Source organism: Desmodus rotundus, chromosome 6 (assembly GCF_022682495.2).
Source record: "Desmodus rotundus isolate HL8 chromosome 6, HLdesRot8A.1, whole genome shotgun sequence".
In the NCBI taxonomy this organism is placed as follows: domain Eukaryota; kingdom Metazoa; phylum Chordata; class Mammalia; order Chiroptera; family Phyllostomidae; genus Desmodus; species Desmodus rotundus.
In genome coordinates this window covers 122305921-122328804 of record NC_071392.1, presented here as the reverse complement: position 1 = coordinate 122328804, position 22884 = coordinate 122305921, and the positions used below count along the sequence as shown (strand labels likewise).

The 22884-nt window shown below is 42.0% G+C and overlaps 1 protein-coding gene across 24 annotated transcripts in view; it reads right to left on the bottom strand.

The window, feature by feature from the left end:
* Positions 1-22884, bottom strand: part of PLCB4 (phospholipase C beta 4) — a 397020-nt gene that overhangs the window by 113062 nt on the left and 261074 nt on the right. For all 24 annotated transcript variants that reach the window (XM_053926118.1, XM_053926124.1, XM_053926125.1 and 21 more), the window contains 3 exons: positions 16125-16205; positions 15250-15309; positions 13869-14012 (listed from right to left, as the gene is read on the bottom strand). In XM_053926118.1, coding sequence (XP_053782093.1) covers positions 13869-14012; positions 15250-15309; positions 16125-16205 — 285 coding nt within the window. The remainder of the gene's footprint in view (positions 1-13868; positions 14013-15249; positions 15310-16124; positions 16206-22884) is intronic.

Genomic DNA, 22884 nt, shown 5'->3' with positions numbered 1-22884 from the left:
GAGAACACGTCAGGCAAAGAAACCTGCAAGCTGCCACAACTACCGTCCCAAAAGGGAAGCGTGCAAGGTGAGGTGAAGAATTTCGTGCATGATGAAGCTAGGCTTGCAGTCCCAGGCGAATCCAGTTGTGAAACCCGGGATAAAAGGTTTAACTAAGGAGCCGGTGATAATGACCAACAGCAAACTATTGAAACTGGTGGCCAAAACCAATGGGCATTTAGGGAAAAAAAAAAAAAAGGACAATCAGTAGAGACAAGCCAGTAGTAATTTCAAAAGCCTTTGGGAAGTTGATAACAATTCTCATAAAGCTTTCAAATCCAAAAGAGAGCAACTGGAGCTTTTTTCCCTTGACATAGCCTGAGTGTCTTCCAGAAAACACAGATTTTGCATCTGCTGTTCTCTGTCCACAGAGTAAAGTCGAAGAAGGTTAAAGAAGGAATATATTAAGTGTCATCTGATTTCTTAAATCACCTTCAGAGAGCATGGCAAATGAGTACTTGGGCAGGAAATAGGCTGCCATATATGAGTATGTGAGGCTGTGTTTCAAAGACAGATTTGGATAGGCCTGGATAATATTTATACTTCCCTAGTCAAAACTAGTTTAGTCACTCACACACAGTCAAAACAGTCTGTCAGCCTGGCTGGTTATCTTGACAACACTGAGTAGTCAGGTCAAAAAGGACCTCTAAATAGTCACAGGAAAGGAGAGGACACTGTGCTATTGCTGGTCATCATTCAGAAGCTGGCGGGTCACATTCCCATGCCAGATGGGTTTCTGTTCATTACCGTTCCTGAGACAATTTTTGTATTGCCTAAGCTAGAGTCTGTAGATGCTCTGTAACCAAGTCCTACTGGACCCATAGAATCTCGTCCCAAATAACCACATCTCATTCCACAAGTCTACTCCAGTAAGCATACTGTTGAAGGGAACCAGGATATGACACCCCAGAAGATGCCAGTTGGAGCTGAAGCCATCTCAATTCCTGAAATCCTTTATTGGCCTAAAAGCAGAGTCTCCCAGAAGAACTCAGTTATCTTAAATCCCCTCCCCAGGACCAACTTTGGTTTCTTCCCCCTCTTGGATCAACTTTAATCTTCTCTTCTGGAAAATGAAAAGTTGGCACCACACCCAAACAGAAAATTACACAAAACTATCATATCTCCTATGTCTTCTCGTAAGGGCCCATTAAACTTTCCTAAAAATCATTTGCTCTCTCCTAGGTGGCCTATCTCCCCGCTCTTTCCCTATTAAGATGCTATATAAACTCTCAAATCTTACTGCTCCTTTGGGGATTCACTTCTTTCTGTGATACCCCTGGGTATGTAAAATAAAAAAATTAATAAATTAAAAATTTAATAAATTAAATTAATAAAAAGTAATAATTTTGTCTGCCTTTCTCATCTGTTGTCAGTTCATATGGCAGACCCAGCCAAACAAATCGCATTTAAATGTGTGCATTGAGACTACATTCACGCCTATGCGCACTCATGCCTACTGACTTTAAATAACCAGCATGTGATACCCTTTAGTGCCTCAGAGGTCACAGAGCAGCTCTGTTTCCACAAACCCCAGAAATCATCCTAAAAGAAAGTGAGGTATTTGGTTTATTTTATGTAACACTTCTTTGGCATCTATTGGAAAACTCTAAAACAGCTGAAGACCTTTTAAGATTTTGAGGAAAACAAGAGCATCATCCTCTGCCTGTCAGAAACCACCAGTTTTGTGAGAGTGCGTTTTTGGTCTCAGCTGCCAAATGTGCAAAAGCTTGGTGAAGAGCTGATGAATTGAATCTTAGGCTGATGCCTGTGCTGATAATCCCTGAGGTCACAATCCTCCTGACGACGCTGGCAAATGAAGTCGTGCCAAAACGAACGGCATCTCAACATGCAGGCAGACGCGACCCGCGGAGGCTCTGTGACAGATGCAATCAATCAAGAGGCCAACTCCTGCCCAGACAGCATCAACCTATTTATTAGCTCAGCCACATCAAATCTATATGTAATCCTATAAACTAAATAGAACTTAATATAAGAGGTGCTAACAAAGAATCTAAATCACTGGCTTTGTTTCACTACCTAACATTCTATCATTTATGGAAGAGTGCCCCCACCTTCCTGGGCCCCACCCCAGACAAAAGGGAGGGCAAGGGAGGAAAGAAATATGGCATCAGGAAGACAGAGACAATAAAAGGAATATTTATGGGAAAGATGAGTGAATGGATGTCTAGTTTTTATTGTTTTCTACTTCTGGAAAAATACTGGGGTGAATAATGATTCCTCTATAACGTCATTTGCTGACTTTGTCCTGTAAAACATTCATTCTGAAAGATTTTCACTTGTGCCCCTTCAACAGGCCAAAATAAAAATGAATAAAAGCTGGAGAAAGCACTGACTAGCCCTCTCCCCCCCCCCCCCCCCCCCCCCCCCCCCGTGCTGAGATAGACAGGAGAACAGTAATGTTTCCCAGGGAGCTACCTTAGACAGACCTGTCCAGCAAGCCTTTGCCATGTTCACTTGACCCGGGAACCCCTTTAAATGCAGACTTTTCTGAGGAATCTATTTTGCTGGACACCCATCTGGGAAATGCCATTCTTCCTAAGTACTATACCTCCCACAGATAACGATATTAAACATTTACCTTAAAAAGTACAGTCAAGTCATACAATGTTACAGATGGAAGTGGCTGTCTTCCAACCTGAGAGATGTAGCATAGGGCAGTGGTAGAATTCAGGATCTGAAATGTATCTCCTGCCTGGGTTCAAAACACCGTCTCTGGCATTTACTGGCTGTGTGACCATGGACAAGTTACTCAACCTCTCTGGGCCTCTTTCTTCCTCTGTAAAATGAGGATAATCATTCCTATCCCATAAAGTTGTTGTGAGAATTAAATGAGATAATACATGCCAAGTGCTTTGAACAGGGTCTAGTACTCAATATAAACTAAAAAAAAAAATTTTTACTGCAGCTGCTCTTGCCATTATGATTGTTGGGGTCAGCAAACCTTTTCTGTAAAGGGCCAGGTAGTAAATACGTTAGGCTTTGGAGGCTACACGCGGCTCTCTGCTGTACAGTTGTTATGTCTTGCTTTGTCTTCACAACCCTTTAAAACGTAAAAGCCATTCCTAGACCATTGACCATACAGAATCAGGCTGAGGGCTGTGTTTGGCCCATGGGCTGCAGGTTGCCAGCCCCTGACTATAAGATTATTAAATTATTTGCTCCAGATCATAGTGCTCGGAGGCAACACAGTCTCATTTCAGTGAGGTGTCCCACCCACCTCCTCATAGATCCCCTTTTAAATTATAACCCAAAGGTTAGAAAACACAAACATGTGCAGGCCTACACGATACATATATTATGCTCACAATGGCAATTTTTGCTACGGGTACAAATTGGAACTCCATGGTAAATGGAATATTTTTCTAGTGACACTAAAGCTAGTGACATTTTTCTCTCCCAGGGGCCAAAAGGTGCAATCCAAACTTCATTATGCTTCTGGTGCAATTAGAATAGTTCACTTTGCATTCCCTTGGTGGAGTCATTTGGTAACACTTGCAATTAGGGCAAAATGAGTTGTTCTGGGCTGAGCCTAGAGCTCAGGGTCTCTTCTTAAGAAACTACTAAGTTCATGAAACACAGCAATGAGGGAGACCCCAGCTATGGAAACACGTCCCAGGTGCAGACCACAGCATGGAGAACAGAGTGCCTCGGAGGCTGGAAGATTTCTAAAGAAGCGTGAGCTGGTAACACAAAGCAACTGTGCGTGCATGAAAAAGACACACTAAGGAGGTTTGGGGGCTGGGGGAGCTAAGCGGGGGCAGGGTTTCCTTCAGGCGGAGAGCATGTTTTAGAACCAGGCAGAGGTGGTGACTGTATAACAATGTGATTTGCCAAATAGCACTGAATTGTTCATCTTAAAATGGTTAATTTTCTTCTCTCTACTCGTCTGTACTTTCCACTAGAATGTAGAGGACAGACGTGCTCCACTGTGAGCGACGCTCCTTTTGCATTCAGAATACACCCGGGAACAGTGAAGACGCACGGTCCGGTCCGTGCAAACGCTGACGGTGGCTGTGGCGGATGCTCAGCGTTGTTGCAGGCCAGGGCCTAAGCCACAAGGCCAGGCTTCCTTCTCACTCCGCGTCTCTCACTATTCCAAGGAAACTTCACTGGGGCGGGTGACAACTCCCTGAAAACAGCTCCGGTTTCCTAGACTTGCATTTTGACAAGGAATTTTACTTTTAAGTAAGTCCAGTGTGAAGAAAAATAACAGTAAATATCTACATTTGGATAGTTAAGAATGTAGAAGGTCTCGAAGGAAACCAAAGACAGCTGTTTTCCGAATGTTAAGGGGCTAGAGATGCAGAACACAGGGGCTGGGAGAGCAGGGCTGGCCCACAGACAAGCCCTGAGGGCCCAAGTAGCACGTGATCTTGGCACTGTATGGTTCACAGCAGGTCCTGTGATGCACACATTGCTCCTAGAATATCTTTAAACAAATTCATTGTCCCTTCCCCTCTTCTCCCAGAGTAACCAGGTCCTCGATTTCTTGTACCTGAACTGTCATACTCCTAGGTAATGAAACTTAAAACCTGGTCTCTACCCTAACTTCTCCTGTAGCCGCACCCAGACACAAACTCTCTTGATTCCACATTATAAGGCTTCTCAGGTCTTCCTCCTTGGGTTGAAGCCAAGCACAACTGCTTTTCCTGTATTCTATCTCAGTACCTCTCAAACTTTAATGTGCAAAAAAGTACCAAGGGACCTTGTTCAAGTGCAGATTCAGAGTCGGCAGGTCTGCGATGGAGCCTGAGATCCTGCCTTTCTACCGAGTCCCAGACAATGATGACGCTGCTGATCCAGACCACACTGTGAGAACAGTGCTCTCAGCTAAGTGTCTTTACCATAAGTCAATCTTCCAGGAATGTAAAGATCGTCGTGCATCCCGTCCGCACCACACATCACGACCTCTGTTACCTCCCTAGAATCTTCAGGCCAGATTCCACAAGTGTGGCAGCTTAGCACTCAAGCCAGGCCACAGCCTTAGCCTCATTTTCCAATTTCCCAACAAAAAGTGTTCACTCTAGTCTTCTCACTGGACCCAGCACTGTGGGTCCAGCATTTTCTGAACCTCTGCGTGTGTCCCAACTCCCACCTGCACAGCGTTCTCCCTTCGGGGGGACGGTGCACACAGACACCACCATGACGTGACCAGCAGGCCTTCTCTGTCCTGGGTGCAGCGTCCTGCTTCGTTGATGGAAGTGCTTCTCTCCCTGGCTCTGTACAACCACAGAGCCTCCTGCCCTAGTAGCTGGAAGACTGACCTTAGGGATGGTGATGGGACTCACATTAGGTTAACCTAGGTTTTCTATCAAGTGTTTTGTCAAAGCAAGCCACCTGTGCCCTCCTTGGCATTCAGGACTTTTTTACAAAAAGAATTTTTAAGTCTCATAGGAGAAAGTAGCATCAAGGGTCGCTTGGTACACTCCCTTCTCTTACAAAGGAGGAGAAAAGGCCCATGTAGAGAAAATGACTTGTCCAAGTTTAGGATTCATCAAAAAATAAGTCTTGGGTGAAGGGCTGAATGAAGTAAAAAAGGAAAAAATGGACACCTTATTTAAAATGTCAGTGAGATGAAACATTAAATATTAGCCTTCACCTTAGCATAAATGCATCCGTGCTCTAACGTATGCTGGCTGATGTCTAGAGCTAAGGTTCCGCATGATCCACAGACCTGTTTGTCATCTGGCACACACAGTATTTAAAGAATGAATATATCTGTCAACATTTTAACATCAGGAGGTTTCATGTAAAAAAATCCGTAGATCCAGTATCTCATGGAACAAGCACTGCCAACGCCAACAATTTAGCAACCTCAGGCCCACATTCAGAGAGCTGGAAAACTGGCTGGAAGTAAGTGGATGCTGCCCCCCTCCACCCCACGCACGGTTATGTACACGGCATATACACACTATTCAATACAGTCTACACAGTCTATTTGTCTTCGCCTGACGCTTTTTCATCATTCATGTCATCTCCCTGGCTCCCGCAGGCACCTGAGTTCGCAACTTCTGGTCTCAAGGAACTACTGCTTTCGGTGATACTGAGATAAAGACAAAATTTCAGAATTCAGAGAGTGCCACCATGGATGAGACACTGAAGTGCTGAATTCTGGGACAGATGGCATTGCAGGAGCAGGATGACAGCCAAGGGAACGAGAGACATGAAAGGCGGCTGTGGGAGGCCCAAGGAGACCAGTTCCACCCACTCCGCAGACTCACTGGTGAACACAGCCCTCCCAATGCAGGGAGATTGATGGTCTCCACATTCAGCCCAGCAACAAAGCAAATGAGCCCCGTTATCTTTATCTGGCAAGGAATCACCTAGGTGGGCGGGGGCACTGAAAGCTTATGAACGCGCTCATCTGCTCTGACTCACAGCTCTGTCCTTAAGAAAGAAAGTGATTTACTGCCCCTCACTCATTTGTTTCACACAAATCAGAATCTTACAGAAAAACAAAATAAAACAAGAAAATGTCGACTTTCAGACTTAGGAACATGAAAAAAAAATAACACATGTATATATACCACCCCAGATTCCAGCCTCCAAAAACTTGTGAGGCTGCTGGGGCTTGGGTGACAGATAGGCATTGCAGATTTACAATTTAGCTAGGCGGCATTCTGCATGCACTGGCTCAGGAGCCTGGGCAGCAGATGGGAAAGTTAACGTAAATTCCTCAAGGCTTCTGCCAGAGGAGCTGGATATAAATGCCCATTACCGAGCTTTTCCACAGGGCAGTGGTTCTCACACTCGAGTGTGCATCCAAATCACCTGCAGGGTTAGCTAAAACCCAGGTTACTGATTCAGAGGGGTTGGGGCAGGGCCCGAGAATCTGCATCTCTAATTTAGTTCCCAGGTATCACACTTTGAGTAGCACTGGCACATATAATACAATTAAAGCTGCATTTCAAGAAATAGCATCTTAACAGGGGGCTGCTTTGAAACAAATCTCTTTCTAGGGTCATGGAAACATTCTTTTAAATCATGTTCTTTGTGTTTTTACTTAGTGAATTTTAATCAATGGCTGGGCTGGTGAAATAGATAGATGTAGACAATTACCTATATGCTTCAGTCAATCAATTTGGTAAAAAATTTGTTTGGGTTCAAAATTGTTGTGACTTCTGAACTAAATCCATCTGTGTGCTAAGCCCATGGGACCCCAACTTTTCACCAGCACCAGAATCACCTGGGTGAGTCACCTGCTAGTTAAAACAGATTCCTGGGCTCCAGCCCAGAATTTCAGATTCTTCCAAAGTGCCAGCAGAGATAATTTGCATTTATTTAATATATTTTATTGAGTATGCTATTACAGTTGTCCCAGTTTTTCCCCCTTTAAGAAGCTCCCAGTGAGGCTTCTGGTCTGATCCCTTTGAGTAGCTCCAAGCTTGACTATGGGCAGAGAAACTAGTTGAGGGGAGGGAGGTCCTGCAGGGGTTCGGCAAAGCCAGTCGGAGGGACTGACTAAATAGTGAATTTGATTTTTTTTCAACAAAACAAAGAATAAGTCCTTTCTCCAAGAACCATCACAGTAAGCCTTCCGCTCAACATAATTCAAGCTCAGCACAGTGATTTTGACATTCAACCCAATCTACTAAAATAAGATTTCATCACCTGACTTTATTTTACTTGCATACAAAAAGAACATGCAACATTTTTATAATTTGATCTCTATAGTAGTTATTGATGCACTTATGTGATGACCTACGTGGTCACAAAGCATAATTACAGAGTTCACCAAATATTTACAACCTGCAGGGAGCATAATGAGGAGTCTGGAAATTGTCTAAACTCAATTCATATCTTTGCATTTTGATCCTCGTAATAGCGGCTTATTTTTGTAATCAAAGGAAAATTCAACTTGGTATAAAATAACAGACTTATTTCTGGATATTTTAAATGAGCGTTGCATTTCAATCTCATGCACAGCGACTGTGATTCCAGTTTGCTGTACAGCACCGGCTGTAACTTAATGAAAGACATCCGAACTCCCTTCAGCTCCCCAGAGACCGAACTTGCAGGGTGAGCGGCATTCGCAGACAGAACAAATACATGAGAGAAACTGACTGCTTTTCTAACCAAAGAAAGTTATCATGTTCACTATTATTTGTACAGTTTAGGGTAACAGTGGGCAAAGAGATGAGCATGGTTCAGGGGGAAAAAGCTTTATGACAGTTGAGAAAAAAAACTGGAAAATGCCTTTGTCATGTGGCTGCTTTTATTCAGAGGTGTTTTAAGCCACGTGACATGAGACTCACCTATTACCCACAGGCGCACTGTGCTTGAGGAAAAAGTGCCAGCAATTTGTTAGCAATTCCTTTAACAGAGGGTTTTTAAGGAGAGGAAATGAGAGCTAAATTTTCTAACTGAAGTGACAGGAAGAATTTAGGTAAGCAGAAAATAATGATCTAAATTGGAGAGAGGCCAAGACGCCATAGTTAAAACCTCTAGTCTTGTCACGGCTTCTCAGCAATAGCCCCATTACATCCTGAAAAGTGACTCTAAAAATAACACCTTGGAATCCCAGACCTTTTTGACTATCACTAAATCACATCTTCTCATTCTTTGTGTACAAAGATCACTTTCTCAGCTTTTCTTAGCGCTAAACTGTAAAAAACTTGAGGAGTAGAGCATTGAGGGTTATACATATTCATCACCCAGGTTAGAATTTATTGATTCATTAACATAAAGACCTCAGTGAAACAGGTATTTATTGAGCACTTATTAAATGTTGGGCATGGCCCGTTCCTGAGGCTGGGGATGCAGCAGTGAAAAAAACACCGCCCTCCTGTGGAAGGAGGAAGACAAATGAGTATACGGTGTGCAGACAATGACCAGAGCTACGAAGAAAAAATAAAGCAGGATAAGGAGTAAAGGAAGTGCAGGGGGTGGGGGTGGGGCAGGGCTGAGATGGGGAAGCTCCCCCTAGGCGATATTCCAGCAGAGACCTGAGAAAGTGTGAAGGAGAAAACACTGCCAGTAACTGAGGAAACAGTATATTCCAGACAAAAGGAACAGCACATGCAAAGTCCCTGAGATTAGATGGAGATGCAAGGAGGAAAAAGGGGGCTAAAGACAGAAAGGGGAAAGCAAATAAAGATCAGTTCTCGCAGGGCCTCATAAGCCTTCAAGGGTTTTGAGTGGTGCAGAGATATGATCTGATTTACATTTTAATAACATTTCTCCAGCTGCTACTTTGAGACTAGACTGAAAGGGTCAAGGCCACGGCAGAGAAACCAGGTAGGGGAGAAATGATATTGGCCTTGATCATGCTGTAGTCATGGTCGTAAAAGCAGCTAGATTCTAGATATAAGAGTATTTGTTAATGGATCTGTGTGAGGAAGGTATTCATGGTCTCAGCAACTTGAAAAAATGGCGGGTGAAGGGTGAAACACTTGGATTAGGACTTAAGTTAATGATACCCTTAATATTTATTTCATAGGAGAGAAAGGTCTATGAAAGCAGCTCACATATTCTAAATAGGTGCAGAGGCACAGTGGCCAGGCAGGCTGATTCCTCTTTAAGCAGAGAGGACAGCTGAAGAAAATTCAAGCTGAGCCACAAAGATGTTTTTTTATTCTGGTGTCATCTTTTACTGAAAAAAAAAAAAAAGCCCAATCATATTTTCACAGTCATATGAACTGGAAAATATTCTGTATTTATTTGAAACCTCAACTCTAACAAGCCAAGATTCCATGTACAAAAAGTATTGACTCTAAAAACACCCACTTGAAATTAAAAAAATCAGAGAACAGCTTCAAGAAATGGAAGCAGAAGGAAGGTAGAACGGCTTGCTCAAAGGCAGGAGTTTCCTCCGAGTGAGAGCGGGTGCTGCATGGGGGGTACAGAAAGCCCAAAGTTGGTCTGTTTGCCTGGATTCAATGTTTGGCTAAGTGATTTTTTTTTCTGAAGAGACTGATTGTAAGTGTCATAAGAACCTAGGAATTAAGAACATACTCAAGAATCTCTTAGGATAAATACTCCTAAGCAAGCTATATATACTAGCTACAGTTGTAACTTATATCCCGGTCAGACCAAGACTTGTCGGATGTTCATAAAACAAGCAAAACCCCGTGCGTGCTGAACTCTCAGTTAGTGAGCTACTTTTCCAATGTGCCGTGACCTTTTTGCTTTCACCTTTCCACTTACCATGAGTTACTCGTGTTTGTTTCCAAATTGCTTTATACTCGGCATAAAAATAAATTACATGAACCAATGAAATATGTGGAAAGAAAAAGGTTGCTGTTTCTTTAGTTGAATATTTTGGAAAGTTTTCTTTAAAGGAAAGTTGCTAAAATATTTTTTTAAAACTCCATGTGAACAAGATAACTAAATGATTAGGGAAAGAAGCCATACTCTTTCTCCACTCCCATTGCTTCACGAGTGTCTTTGAAGTCTCAGTTCTACTCTCAAAAACCAAACTGGGTAGTATTTGAGACGATGCATTGTGGGTAAGATATAGACAAACAATACACTGACCCCAATCAAAAGACCCATACTTACTGAAAACACTTCAGCCCCAACATTAAAAGATTGACCAATAACCGAATCACATTTATATGTTTCAAGTTAAAATACAGTGTGTAAGGCATGCATGTGTTATTTTAAAACATGATGACTTATGCCCTGGCCAGGTGGCTTACTTTGGAGCACTGTCCTACACACCAAAAGGTTGCGGGCTCGATTCCCGGTCAGGGCACATACCCTAGGTTGAGGGTTCAATCCCAGGTCGGGGTGTGAACAGGAGGCAACCAATCAATGTTTCTCTCTCCCATAGATGTTTTCCTCTCTCTCTCTCTCTCACCCCTTCCTCTCTCTGTAAAACTAATAAACATATCCTGGGGTGAGGATTAAAATACAATGATGGCTTGCTTTAACTGACTTTTGTGATACACTGACCAGGAAAACAGCAGCTAAGAGGACAGTGAGCATATTCTGGGCGCCATGATTCTAGGCTTCTAAGCTGTGCTCATGGTGGAGTGGTACCACAGGTGTCACAAACATCATTTCAGGTACTCTGGGGGCTGTCTACATTTCTCACTTGACCTGATTTCACATGCAAATTCCACCACCATTTTGACCTGAGGTAATTACATCTGCGTGCATTCCATATAAGTCCTGTCACTTTGATGTGCTCTGTTAGGGATGATGACACATACAGAGGAAGAGGAACAAGATTGTGGTGATGGGGAAAGTGCTCTCAGTGCCAGAGGTGGTAAATACCATGATCTGGATTAATACAGGTATTTTATGTTTAAAATCAGGAAGTAGACAAGACTGTCCACATATATATGTACTTAGTTAAAAACATTTTAAAGATTTTATTTATTTTTAGAGAGAGGGGAAAGGAGGGAGAAAGTGAGGGACAGAAACATCACTGTGACATGATCACCTGCCTCTCATATGTGCCCTAAATGAGGACTGAACTCGAAACCCAGGCATGTGCCCTGACCAGGAATCGAACCAGCAACCCTTTGCTTTGTGGGACAATGCTCAACCAACTGAGCCACACTGGTCAGGGTGGAAACATTTTTTCAGTATCTTCTCCAAGTGTCAATCCTCCATCAGGACATGCTCTAATAAGGTGGACTGCCTAGTTTGGATAGTGAGATTCATATTTATACATTATACTATTAATAAAATATTAAATTTCTAGTAACAGTTCCCAGAAACTGAAACATTTCATTTCTTCCATAAGAACAGGCTTAAAGAGTGCTGAGTTTGAATTGAAAATCCAGTACAGAATTACTTTATAGTCCTTCCTTGTTTGGCTAGCTAATCTCAAATTTCAGAGGAAATGATACTAGGAAAAAACATCTTACCTTTACGTATATACTCCCTGCCTCAAACATACACATATACCTACTACCTACCTACTGATGAGTACGGATTTCAGAACATGATTCTTAAACAAAATGCACCAAGACTGACTGCAATCAAAACCACGGGAGGCAAAACAGTTGTGGGATTTACTGAATGGAGCCGTCCTCCAGGACTCATGTGCTCAGGGCAGGTTGGAGTGCACAGCATCACACAGAAAGCAGCCTGAGTTTTAGGCTGGGCTCTGGCCAAGCCTGCTGTGGAGTCTTAGGTGAGTTCCTTTAACTCCTCAACTTCATCTCCTCATCTGAAAAACAAGGTGGTGGGAAGCCCTTCCTAAACTCCATTTCCATCTCTCAAATTCTGTGACCCTGTGATCACAACAGCTAATGCATATTGAAGCTTTCAACGAGAGAGCAGTGCACAAAGTGCTTTCCATGTAGTAACTTGTGATCCTCACAACAATCCTAAGAGCAAATGTTGTGGCACTGTTCCCCCTTTACAGACCAAGAAAGTGAGGCGCAGAGGCAATCTGCGTGTCTAAGTCACACAGCTGAAGAGCAAGGATTTGGGCCCAGACAACCTGGCCACAGAGCCCAGATTCTTAAGCCCACACCTAAGAATACTATTTCCTGTTATATGATGAGGTGACAAAAGCCAGGAAACAGGTCTTCAGAAGTGTGTCATCTTGCAAAATTTCAGATGGCTAAATATCTGTATGTGTTTAACGAGCCTTTAAATTTTTTCTGTGGGCGGTCAGCATGGACTTCTAGGACTGAATGTTGCTATGGTAAATAGCAACTAAAAAGACTTCTGGAGCACATGTGCAGGCGTGAACCAGAAGTAGCCAGAAAATGTTTGTTTAGATCAGCAGGGTTTAGAAACCATTCAAACTAGATGTTGATCTGAGCAAAATAATAAAAGAACTTGAAGGAACTGCAAAATCTATTCTCCCCAAGCAAGGTGACCTGGAACAATAGCACAAAGCCAACAAAGCCACCACAAGGACAGAAGCAAAGGCTCTCAGGTCACACGGAGAATCCATTCCTGTCTCCACAGCCAAGAGGCCAGGAGCTTCTCAGAGTTCACTGCACATGTGAGTCACCGGGGGGTCTTGTTAATAATGAAGATTCTGGATCAATGGGTCTGGTGGGGCTGTGACTTGAAGGAAGCCTCTGCTGCTAGACTGTGAACTACACTCTGAGTGAGGGTAGAAGAGCCTTCATTGACTCAAAATCTGCAGAATTCAACTCTGCCACCAATTAACTCTGGACCCAGAGTTAAGTCTTCTAGTTTCTGTTTCCTACGATGATTTTATGTAAATTCCCTTCTAGCTCTAAACTTTGATATTTCTAATGATGGCCTTTGCCGTTCAACCCTGAACTGGGTTTCTACTTGTAACATTAACGGGAAGATGAAAGGCCTCCTGCATCCCCCAAAACGAGGTCTCTGTAGTGGGGCAGCAGAGGCTGAGGCCTCATCACAGATATTACAGAAGGATAATGGGAGCTTTGTTCAGGAGCAAAACCACCCTGAAAACAAATAAATTGCCAAAGAATAATTTAAATTTGAAGCTTTCTACTTCACTGGCCAAAATCTCTTTGACAGAGTCAAACTCCCACGTCCATTGGGAACTCAATACAAAGGGAGAATTTTTTCCCCACCTCAGATCTATTGAACCAAAATAGACATTTCAACAAAATCCCAGGTGATGCTTGTGCACATTCCAGTTTCAGAGGTGCAGGGCTAGTTCTCCCTGCAGAAGGCATTTGGGTTGTTGATAAACATGAGTGGGATGCTCAAAGGGTGGTGTGCTTTGCTAAATTTTCTACACCAACATTCCAGCAAGGCGGTGGAAATGTTTTCTTAAAAATTTAAATTGCTATGCAATTAAAATATATATGTTAAAATTATATTATGTATAAAAAATTATATGTACCACACATATACGTATGGAGGAGAAAGGAGGGAGGCTGTCGCCCTGAGGCTACCTTAGTCACTTCTAGGTTTTCAGCCACCATGTACGTGAAACTGATGTTCACCAGATCCGTTCCACTGCAGACACAAACTATCCGCCCTTCCAGATCACTTTCTGATTTTCCAACAGCTTCAAGGGCAGCCAGGATTTTGGGATCCTGTAGAGAGGTATACAAATAGGAGAAAATATGTTAGATCACAGATCACGAAGGAAACATGGTGATAAGAAACCACATTTGACAAAAAATATGTATATAGACACATAAAGGCCAATGTTTTCGTTCCATCTAAAATGTCAGATATCTAGCATTATTTTAAAACTCGTTGAGGTAAAAGGTGTAACAGTATACGACTCATTTGGTAAGCAAGGTACTATAATGTTACTGATTTAGAAAACCAGGTATGAGGGTCTTTCTTTATGAAGGACTTGGAATATGGCAACAGGAAGAAAGCCTCTGACTGGTGCTTGACTGTGTCCACAAAGACAGAGGGGGTCTCTCGTCAGAGGACGGTCTCCAAGGCTTCACACAAATAAGCACGGCATTGCCACAATCAGCAACCACAGTTCTAGTGGCCTGGACGCAGAGTGAGTGTGCTCATCTCCAGAGGCCATGGCATCCTCATTGGGAATGAAGATGATGTAAGTTTACCCTAATTAGCAAATAAAATAGTGCCTTTGTCCTCCAAAAGAACTCAGGAGGAACTGCCAACATAATTACACAGAAATTTTAACTAATACAAATGAGGATAGCTTAAAAAAAAAAAGAAACAAGTTTGGAACATAATTTTGTTTTAAATATCTAAAAACCTGCAGGGCTGTTATGGAGAAGTGAAAAAACATGGTGGTAGAATATTCTAGAAAAAAATCTTTTAAATTCCTGGCACCACTATGCAAACAACTTCCTATTCAAACAAATCAATCACTGTAAAGAAGGCTCATTTATACGCTATGTCATTTTTTCTTTTCTCAGAGGCAAACCGAGCCTTCAAGGTCAACCAATGTCTGAATGCACAGGTGCACAAATATGGAGCTACCAAAGCCATTTACACTTCCACATCAGCCACCGGCCAGGACACACTCGCTGCTTGCTTAAGAAGGGTGGGGGTCTTGCAAGTAATTTCTGAGTTAAGGGAACTGTTTCTTTGATGCTGGTATCAGGCAAGGGCCTTTGCTTTCAAGGGTTAATAACATTTCTAATATAATTAAACATAATGCAGCCCAAATCACCCCACAATAATGGAAAAGACTTTTTCTAAACCGTGTCTGGCCTTCATTCCCAGCTGATGATTTGGGGGCAGTAACTGAGGGCAGTAACAGTTAAACAGTACTCAGGAGACCATATTCAATCTAAGCAAATCTGTGTTTAGAAAACAGCGAACACTAATCACAGGTACCTTTGGTGTGGCTCCCAACCGAATACTGTTGATGAGGGAGCATTCTAGCACTTGTCCTTCCTGAAAAGAGAGAATATAATACAGCAGTGAGCCTAAATTCTGCCAGACCTACGGCACAGACAAGGTACTTAGCAAATGTTTGTGATGATGAAGGCAATGCTGATTAAAGTAGAAGACGAAGTGAAAAACAACAACAATAATAGTAATCTGGTCCAATCAGAAATAGTAAAGACCTCACACATTCCGTTTCAAACACACACACATGAATGCAACTCTGAATAATTATTAATAACACGTTTATAAAATGCTATTACTTTTTTATAATGTTACTGTACATATATCATTAAAATATATGGGTGTGCATGAAATATTACGTCGGAGTAATGCTAATTTACATATAACTCTAATTATACTTAAATTCAGCTCAAAGGATCACTAGACATGTACATTGTGCCATGCGTGACGATAAACCCTGCAATATAACCAGATGAACGTGCTCTTACGCACCTTTTGAGATTTCAGCTTGAACAGCTCTTTTTCTGGGAAACCTTTCTAATTCCCAAGATTGAATCAGACCTGCCTCTCTTAAGCTCTTGTAACATCCTGATCTTTTCTTTCACAACACTCAATGAGTTGCACCTTTTTTTTTTTTTTTTTTGGTGCCTGACTCTGTCTGGAATCTGTGAGGGCTAGGGTGATGTCCTTGATCACCACTGTATGCCCAGTGCCTGGCACTGGAAGCACATTCCTAAAAACCTTGAATGAATGAATAAGCAAAGGTCCATGCCCTCAATACATACTCGTCTACTTGTTGAGAAATGAAATGGTTTAACCTAGAAAGCAGGAAAGAACAACTTGCTGTTCCTGGGCCATACCTTGCCTTCACTTTTCCAGGTCAGAAAGAAGCCAAATTCATCCACTTTGAAGAGGCAGTTGGGTTCAAACAGAAAGGATTCCTGTGAAGAAGAAATGGGTTGATCTGCATGACTCATACCATTCTGAATCCCATAAAAATGCAAATAAGTTTTAGCCTTTAAACAAAAGAAAATGAGAAATCACCCTTTGCCATCCTGGATCTAATGACCACATTTCTTCTTATTATGTTATGGAATATGTTCATTTTGAAAACTTTTTCATTCATATTTGTACTTAGATGAGAGTCATCAATTTTATGCATCCTCCTCCCCTAGGATAGCTTTAGGAACAAAACATACTCATGTCCTGAAGGTAACACAGAAGAAAGTTTCTCTAAGACCTTGGAAGACAAGCTCCCAGAAGGGAGGACTTCCGGCTTCTAGCCCACTGGTCTCCCACCAGCGAACTCCCTCCCATACCTAACATATTGTAAAAAATCAGGATATCATGTTTTTAAAGTCATTAATTTTTTTTGGTTGGGGGGTTCTACACAATTCAGTATTCAGCTGTCTACTCAGAAAACCATCGAGATTTTCGCTTTTATATCCAACCTCATTTGGTGTCCTGTAAACCAGGACTTGACCAGAACTGTGAGCTACTCACAGTGCAATCCCTGGACCAGCAACATCAACATCACCTGGGAGTTTGACTGCATTGTAGGGCCTAGGACTCAGCTCAGAGGGACTGGATCAGTGTCTGGAGTGGGGCTCAGAAATCTGTTCCAACAAGTCCTGCAGGTGATTTTGATGCACAGTAAAGCTTGAGAACCACTGCTGTAGCTGTTGATACCAGAAACTCTGGTGAATACTACAGAATTAAAATTTAAATCAAGAAGGAATGCTAGACAAATACAAGGGTCCCAGAGCAGCTACGTTGTACTTGCCAAAGGATTCCTAGTTTTTAGCAAGAAAACAGCATTGTACTTAAGAACACCAGGAAAATTCTGTCAATGAGAGAAAAGGGGTGCTCAGGGAATGAACCCAGATGTCCTGTGCCTTGACTTGTCACCTGTGTGTCAACAAATCCACACAGTCTTCTCATGATCCAAAAACGTGTCCTAGATGACTACAACTCCAGCAATAAGGAACCTCTCTGGCAAACACAGTGGCTTAAAGCAAAGGGTATTTATAGGGTCAAGATTTTTAAAGGCAGTTCAGACACTTAGCTTCAACTGTTAAAATGTATCTTTCTAAATTCCAGGAAAGCAGCAACATACATCAAAGTAAATCCAATGTCAAGACTGTGGGCCACCATAAAGTCACAAATTGAGAGTCCTGGAAGCCACAAAAAAAGCCTGCCTTGCCATTTGTTTGGGTGGGTTCCTGACGGGCGTATTATCACACAGACTTCATCTGTACCAGCATGCACTAGGCAGTGTAGTCACGGCAATAAATAAGACAAAGGAAGGGACATGGTGTGCCATTCCTCTACAGAATCCACACCCAGTTCTGATATCTGTTTATTATCTACCTTCCTCTAGAAAGACCCTTTCTAAATCTCAGAATCCTTGTCCAATAAATGGAAGTATTTACATTTGCCTTTTGGGCTTGTTGTGGGAATTTAATGAGAAGGTGGGCATCCTTAGTATACACAGTTACAATTCAACAAGGGGTAGCAAATTACTAACAGTACAAAATTCCCTATATGTGGTATTTACTTGACCCACACAATAGCTCTTTCGGATGGTTCAGTTTCTTAGAAAAGGCTCGACCCAGAAGTTGAGCTTTTAGATGGGTCTTAGAGAATGAGTAGAAGTTATCCAGACGAAGCAGGAGGCCAGGCAGAAGGAGCAGCATTGCAAAGACATGCAGGCTAGTCCTGACACCGAGGACTTCTAAGGAGTTGGGGTGGTTAGAACATCTCAAGGGACTGGCAGGGGATGAGACTGGGCACATAAATACAGCTACCAGAGGGTGCTGAACACCATGCAAAAGGTATTGATCTTGACCCAAAAGGCCATAAGGAATCTTATATCATTGCTGACTGAGAAATTAGAACTACCAGCTAATTAAACTATGAGAATTAAGACATTTTCCCAAGCCATATTTTCATAGTACAGTGTTCAAAAGGATGTCCTGAGGTGGTATTTACAGAGTAGGCCTACAATCAATCAGCTGCCACTGTTATTAATTTATGTGCACCCCATCCAAATCCAAATACAGATTTGAGATGCTCTATGAAATATACATGATGACTAAGAATGGTTTTCCAATTCATTTTGAGGTGGAACTTTCAGTTCCTTGGTCACCTTAACCGTAATAATGATTTGTTTCTTCTTTCAGTGGTCCAGCCAGCACCCCCAGAGTGTACCACCACCACCTTGAAATTTTGATTCCAACATCCCATTCTTAGACTGTGTCAGCTGATCCTCCCAGCTGCCTCATTCTCCTATGTCTGACTTCTTTACAACTTCTTACTCGTTAACTCCGCCAATCCCTGACTTACCCATCAGACCTCTTGTTTTACTTCCCTCTCTGTCTAGCTTATTTCCATGGACCGACATTACAGTCACTTCCTCATAGGTGCCCTCAACACCCCAGTCTCATTTTCTGTTTTCTTAACCAAAAATCTAAGAATCTATCCTATCCATATTTTATCACTGAACTTGATAAAGAAAATCACAAAACTGAATTGTCTGGCTGTTAGTTTAAATTCAAGATTACGGCATAGGGAATATAGTCAATATAGCGTAGTAACTATGGGTAGTGTCGAGGGGGCACTAGACCTATCAAGGGGATCACTTCGTAAGTTCTACAAATGACTAACCACTATGCTGTACACCTGAAACTAATATAATTTTGAATGTCAACTGTAATTAAAAAATAAAAAATAATTAATTAAAAAAATAAGTTCAAGATTACAAGCTTGAAATGGATAGTCAACAAAGGCTTTCTACCTTTTAACTCTTTCCGAAAAGGTTCCTCACTCTTTGAAAGGATTATTTCATTACTTCTCAAACCTCTTTCCTCCCAGCCAATTTCTGGGCTTTACTGAATAAAGGAAACCCAGGTGAGAACCTCTCTCCTTCTTCCCTGCTAGCAAAGCATGTTTTCTCCCATCAAAGGTTAATCCCCCCACTTCTGCTCCAGATTTGGTCCTCTTCCAGATTCCATCCTCTTTCACCTACACAAGGACGTCAGTCCCTTATCACCACCCAACACACATCATTTTTTCCTCTATTAGATCATGCTCGTCAGCACACAAATACATTCCAGTTCCCACTTCCTCCTTCATGTACTGCTTCACATCTCTAATACCCGTTAGGGCACAGCGTCTTGAAAAGTGTGCCCACATTCCCAGTCTCACTCCCTCTGTTCTATACCATCTTCGACCAATTCCATCTGCCTGCCATTCCTATCACCCTCTAGAACTTCTCTAGCCTAGTTCCCCGTGACCCTCCTGGAACCAAATGCAGTGCGTACTTTCCTTTTCTTATCTGATTTGATCTCTAAGGGGTTGACTATTCCCTCCTTCTTGAAATACTCCAATTTGATACCCTGATTGTGTTCCACTCCTTTAATATCTTTTCCTTCTATACACAATATCTACATGTTCCCTGGGACTTGGTTCTTGGAATGCTCATTTCCAGTGTGCTCTTAGATCTCATTTAGCCCCACGGCTATTTGTTGATGGCATCCAAATTCATAACAGCATCCAAGTCCTCTCTGAGTCCCTAATTCAGATATCTAACTCTCTACTTGACATGCCTACTCAGATGTTTCAACAGTAGTATATTACAACTGAATTCTTTATTCCTTCTCTCTCTCCCCAAGCCTCTCCATCACAAGTCTGTTTTGTGGTAGAAGAGAGTATAGGAAGCATAAATGGTGATGGGACCTGACGTGGGGTGGTGAGCACACCATACAATGTACAAATGATGCATTATAGAATTGCATATATGAAACCTATATATTTTATGAACCAATGTCACCCAAATAAATTCAATAAATTTTTTAAATGACTTTCTAAGCTCCATAAGTATCACTAGTATCTATCTATGTATTGAAACTAAGAGTCATCCTTGACTTTCCTTCATCTCTCCCTTACACTTTCCTCAACAAGTCCACTTCCACAGTATTTTTCACATATATTTTACTCCCTCTCCACCACCATAACCTTGGTGCAAGCCATCATTATCTCTCCCCTGTATTGATCTTTCCACTTATACTCTTTCTCCATCAGCCAGATTGATTCTTTAGTGATACCATTCAATGAATTCCCATCATATTTAGGATAAAATCCCAACTCCTTTCCATGGCCTAAAAGCTCCCTCATAATATGGGTCCTAGAGAGCCTATCTCATGGGGCTTTCTGATCTTTGTTCACTACAACCATCAGGGCCCTTCTCCTTGAACTTCTCAAGCTCTTTCTAACCTCAAAGCCTTTGCACTTGCAGTTCCTCTAGTCCGGAAGTCCGTTCCTACTGCCATTAGCATTAGCTGGCTCCTCTTTATCCTGTAGCTTCGCCTCAATTATCCCCACTTCAGAAGAGCTTTCTCTGAGCTCCTTAAGAGGTCTCTCATTTTAGTCTCTATTACAGAACCCTGATTATTTTCTTGCCTGTACTGAACACAGTCTGTAAATATCTCATTTCTTTGTTTATTGATTTATCGTCTGGCTCCCACACCATAGCATAATCTCTTTGAGGGAACAGTTCTTGAAACGTTCTTGTACAAATGTGTTCCAAGCACCTAGCATATCAAACGCATGCTGAAACTAAATACATGCAGTAAGAAATAAAACAAATATTTTTTGAATAAAATATTTTGCAGCAGGCCAGAATGTAAAACATAAACAGGAAGTTACTTAATTTGAGGGCATTGTACCAGGCCCAGAACCCATCACGGTCAGTCCTTGGAGGGCTGCCAAGGACAGACGTACAAACACAAGAACAATTTGTAAGGCTATCCACCTGGAGGAAGGGGCACCAGTTTCGAATTCATACAAGCTCATCTTGGGTTGGATGTAGCTTTGAGGCATCTCCTGGGAATCCCTATTTGGCCAGGAACACTGAGTGCCATTGCAAAGAAATCATTTTTGAAATGGGATAAGAACTCTGGGCAAGGAGAAGAAAAATAAGGCAAAGTGTCAAAATAAGAACAGAGTAAAAGCTTTCAGAAATGCTTGTCATAAGGTCCTACAGAGTAACAATAGGATGCCAATTTGGTTCCAGGCTTTTGAGCAACAAAAGCAAAAGGAGGAAAAATACCATTTACCAGGTGCCCATATAGTTCATAGATAAAACATCAGATGTTAGGAGAGGCAACTGCTGGAATAGAAATTCTCCAGTGAGACCTCTAAGAAGCTATGAGCAATTTCCAATGAAGCCCACAATGGGCTTTTCAAGTGTGACAGGAAGATTCTTGGACCAAATGTGTTCAACCTACCTATGAAAACCAGGGAGCAGATCTGAGGTATGTAGCAATCGGCTGAAAGGAACTGAAACCCCACCTGCTTTGGCTTCTCTCCACCCCTGACTAACAGAAGGACCTGACCCTCTGGTGAACAAAGGCACACCATCTCTGTGCTTTTTTTTTTTTTAACCTAACAGCAGTTTTAAATTTCACACGGATACCTACTGATGAGAACTTGGGCTGTGGCCCTGTGACCAGACTGAGGCAGTAAGTTCCCTTGTCTGGAAAATTTTCTTCCAGAAGTGGCAGGGCAGGGAGAGCAAGAAATGGGGCTGGGTTCTTTCTCCTTTGAAAATCTGTTTGTTTTCCAGCTAACAAATGGTAATTGAAACCTCTGGTAAGTAAACAAACCATAACAGAACTTCTTCCCAGGCAGCTCAGAATTTCAGTTCTCAGATGACTCAGTTAAAATTTGTCACAGTCAGACTTTTTTTTAATGTTTATTATTTACTTACTTTAAAATATATTTTATTGATTGTGCTGTTCAGTTGTCCCAATTTCCCCCCTTCCACCTGGTACCCCCCATTCCCTCCAGCAATCCACCCCTTAGTTCATGTCTATGGGTCATTCATATAAGTTCATTGACTTCTCCATTTCCTATACTGTTCTTAAGATCCCCCTCTCTATTTTGTACCTACCAATTTGTACGTTAAAAAAAATTATTTATTTATTTATTTATTTGTTTGTTTGTTTATAGAAGGGGGGAGAAAGACAGGGAGAGAAACATCGATGTGTGAGAGAAATAATTGGTTGCTTCTCACATACTTCCACCAGGAGATCTGGCCTGCAACCCAGGCATGTGCCCTGACCAGCAATTGAACCCATGACATTTTGGGTAACAGACCTGCACTCAATCCACTGAGTCACACCAGCCAGGGCCCAATTTGTACTTCTCAATCCCTGCACATTTTCCCACATTCTCCACTTCCCCCTCCCAGCTGATAATCCTCTAAATGATCTCCATATCTATGATTCTGTTACTGCTTTGCTTGCTCCCTTAGCTTTTTTTTTTACAGTCATTTGTTGATAGTTGTGAATGTATTGCTTCTTTAGTGTTCATAGTTTTGATCTTTTTCTTATATAAGTCCCTTTAGCATTTCATATAATAATGGCTTGGTGATGATGAACTCATTTAGCTTTACCTTGTCTGGGAAGCACTTTATCTGCCCTTCCATTCTAAATGATAGCTTTGCTGGAGAGAGTAATCTAGGTTCTAGGTCCCTACATTTCATCACTTTGAATACTTTTTGCCTGTCCCTTCTAGCCTGCAAAGTTTCTTTTTGTGAAATCTGCTGATCGTCTTATG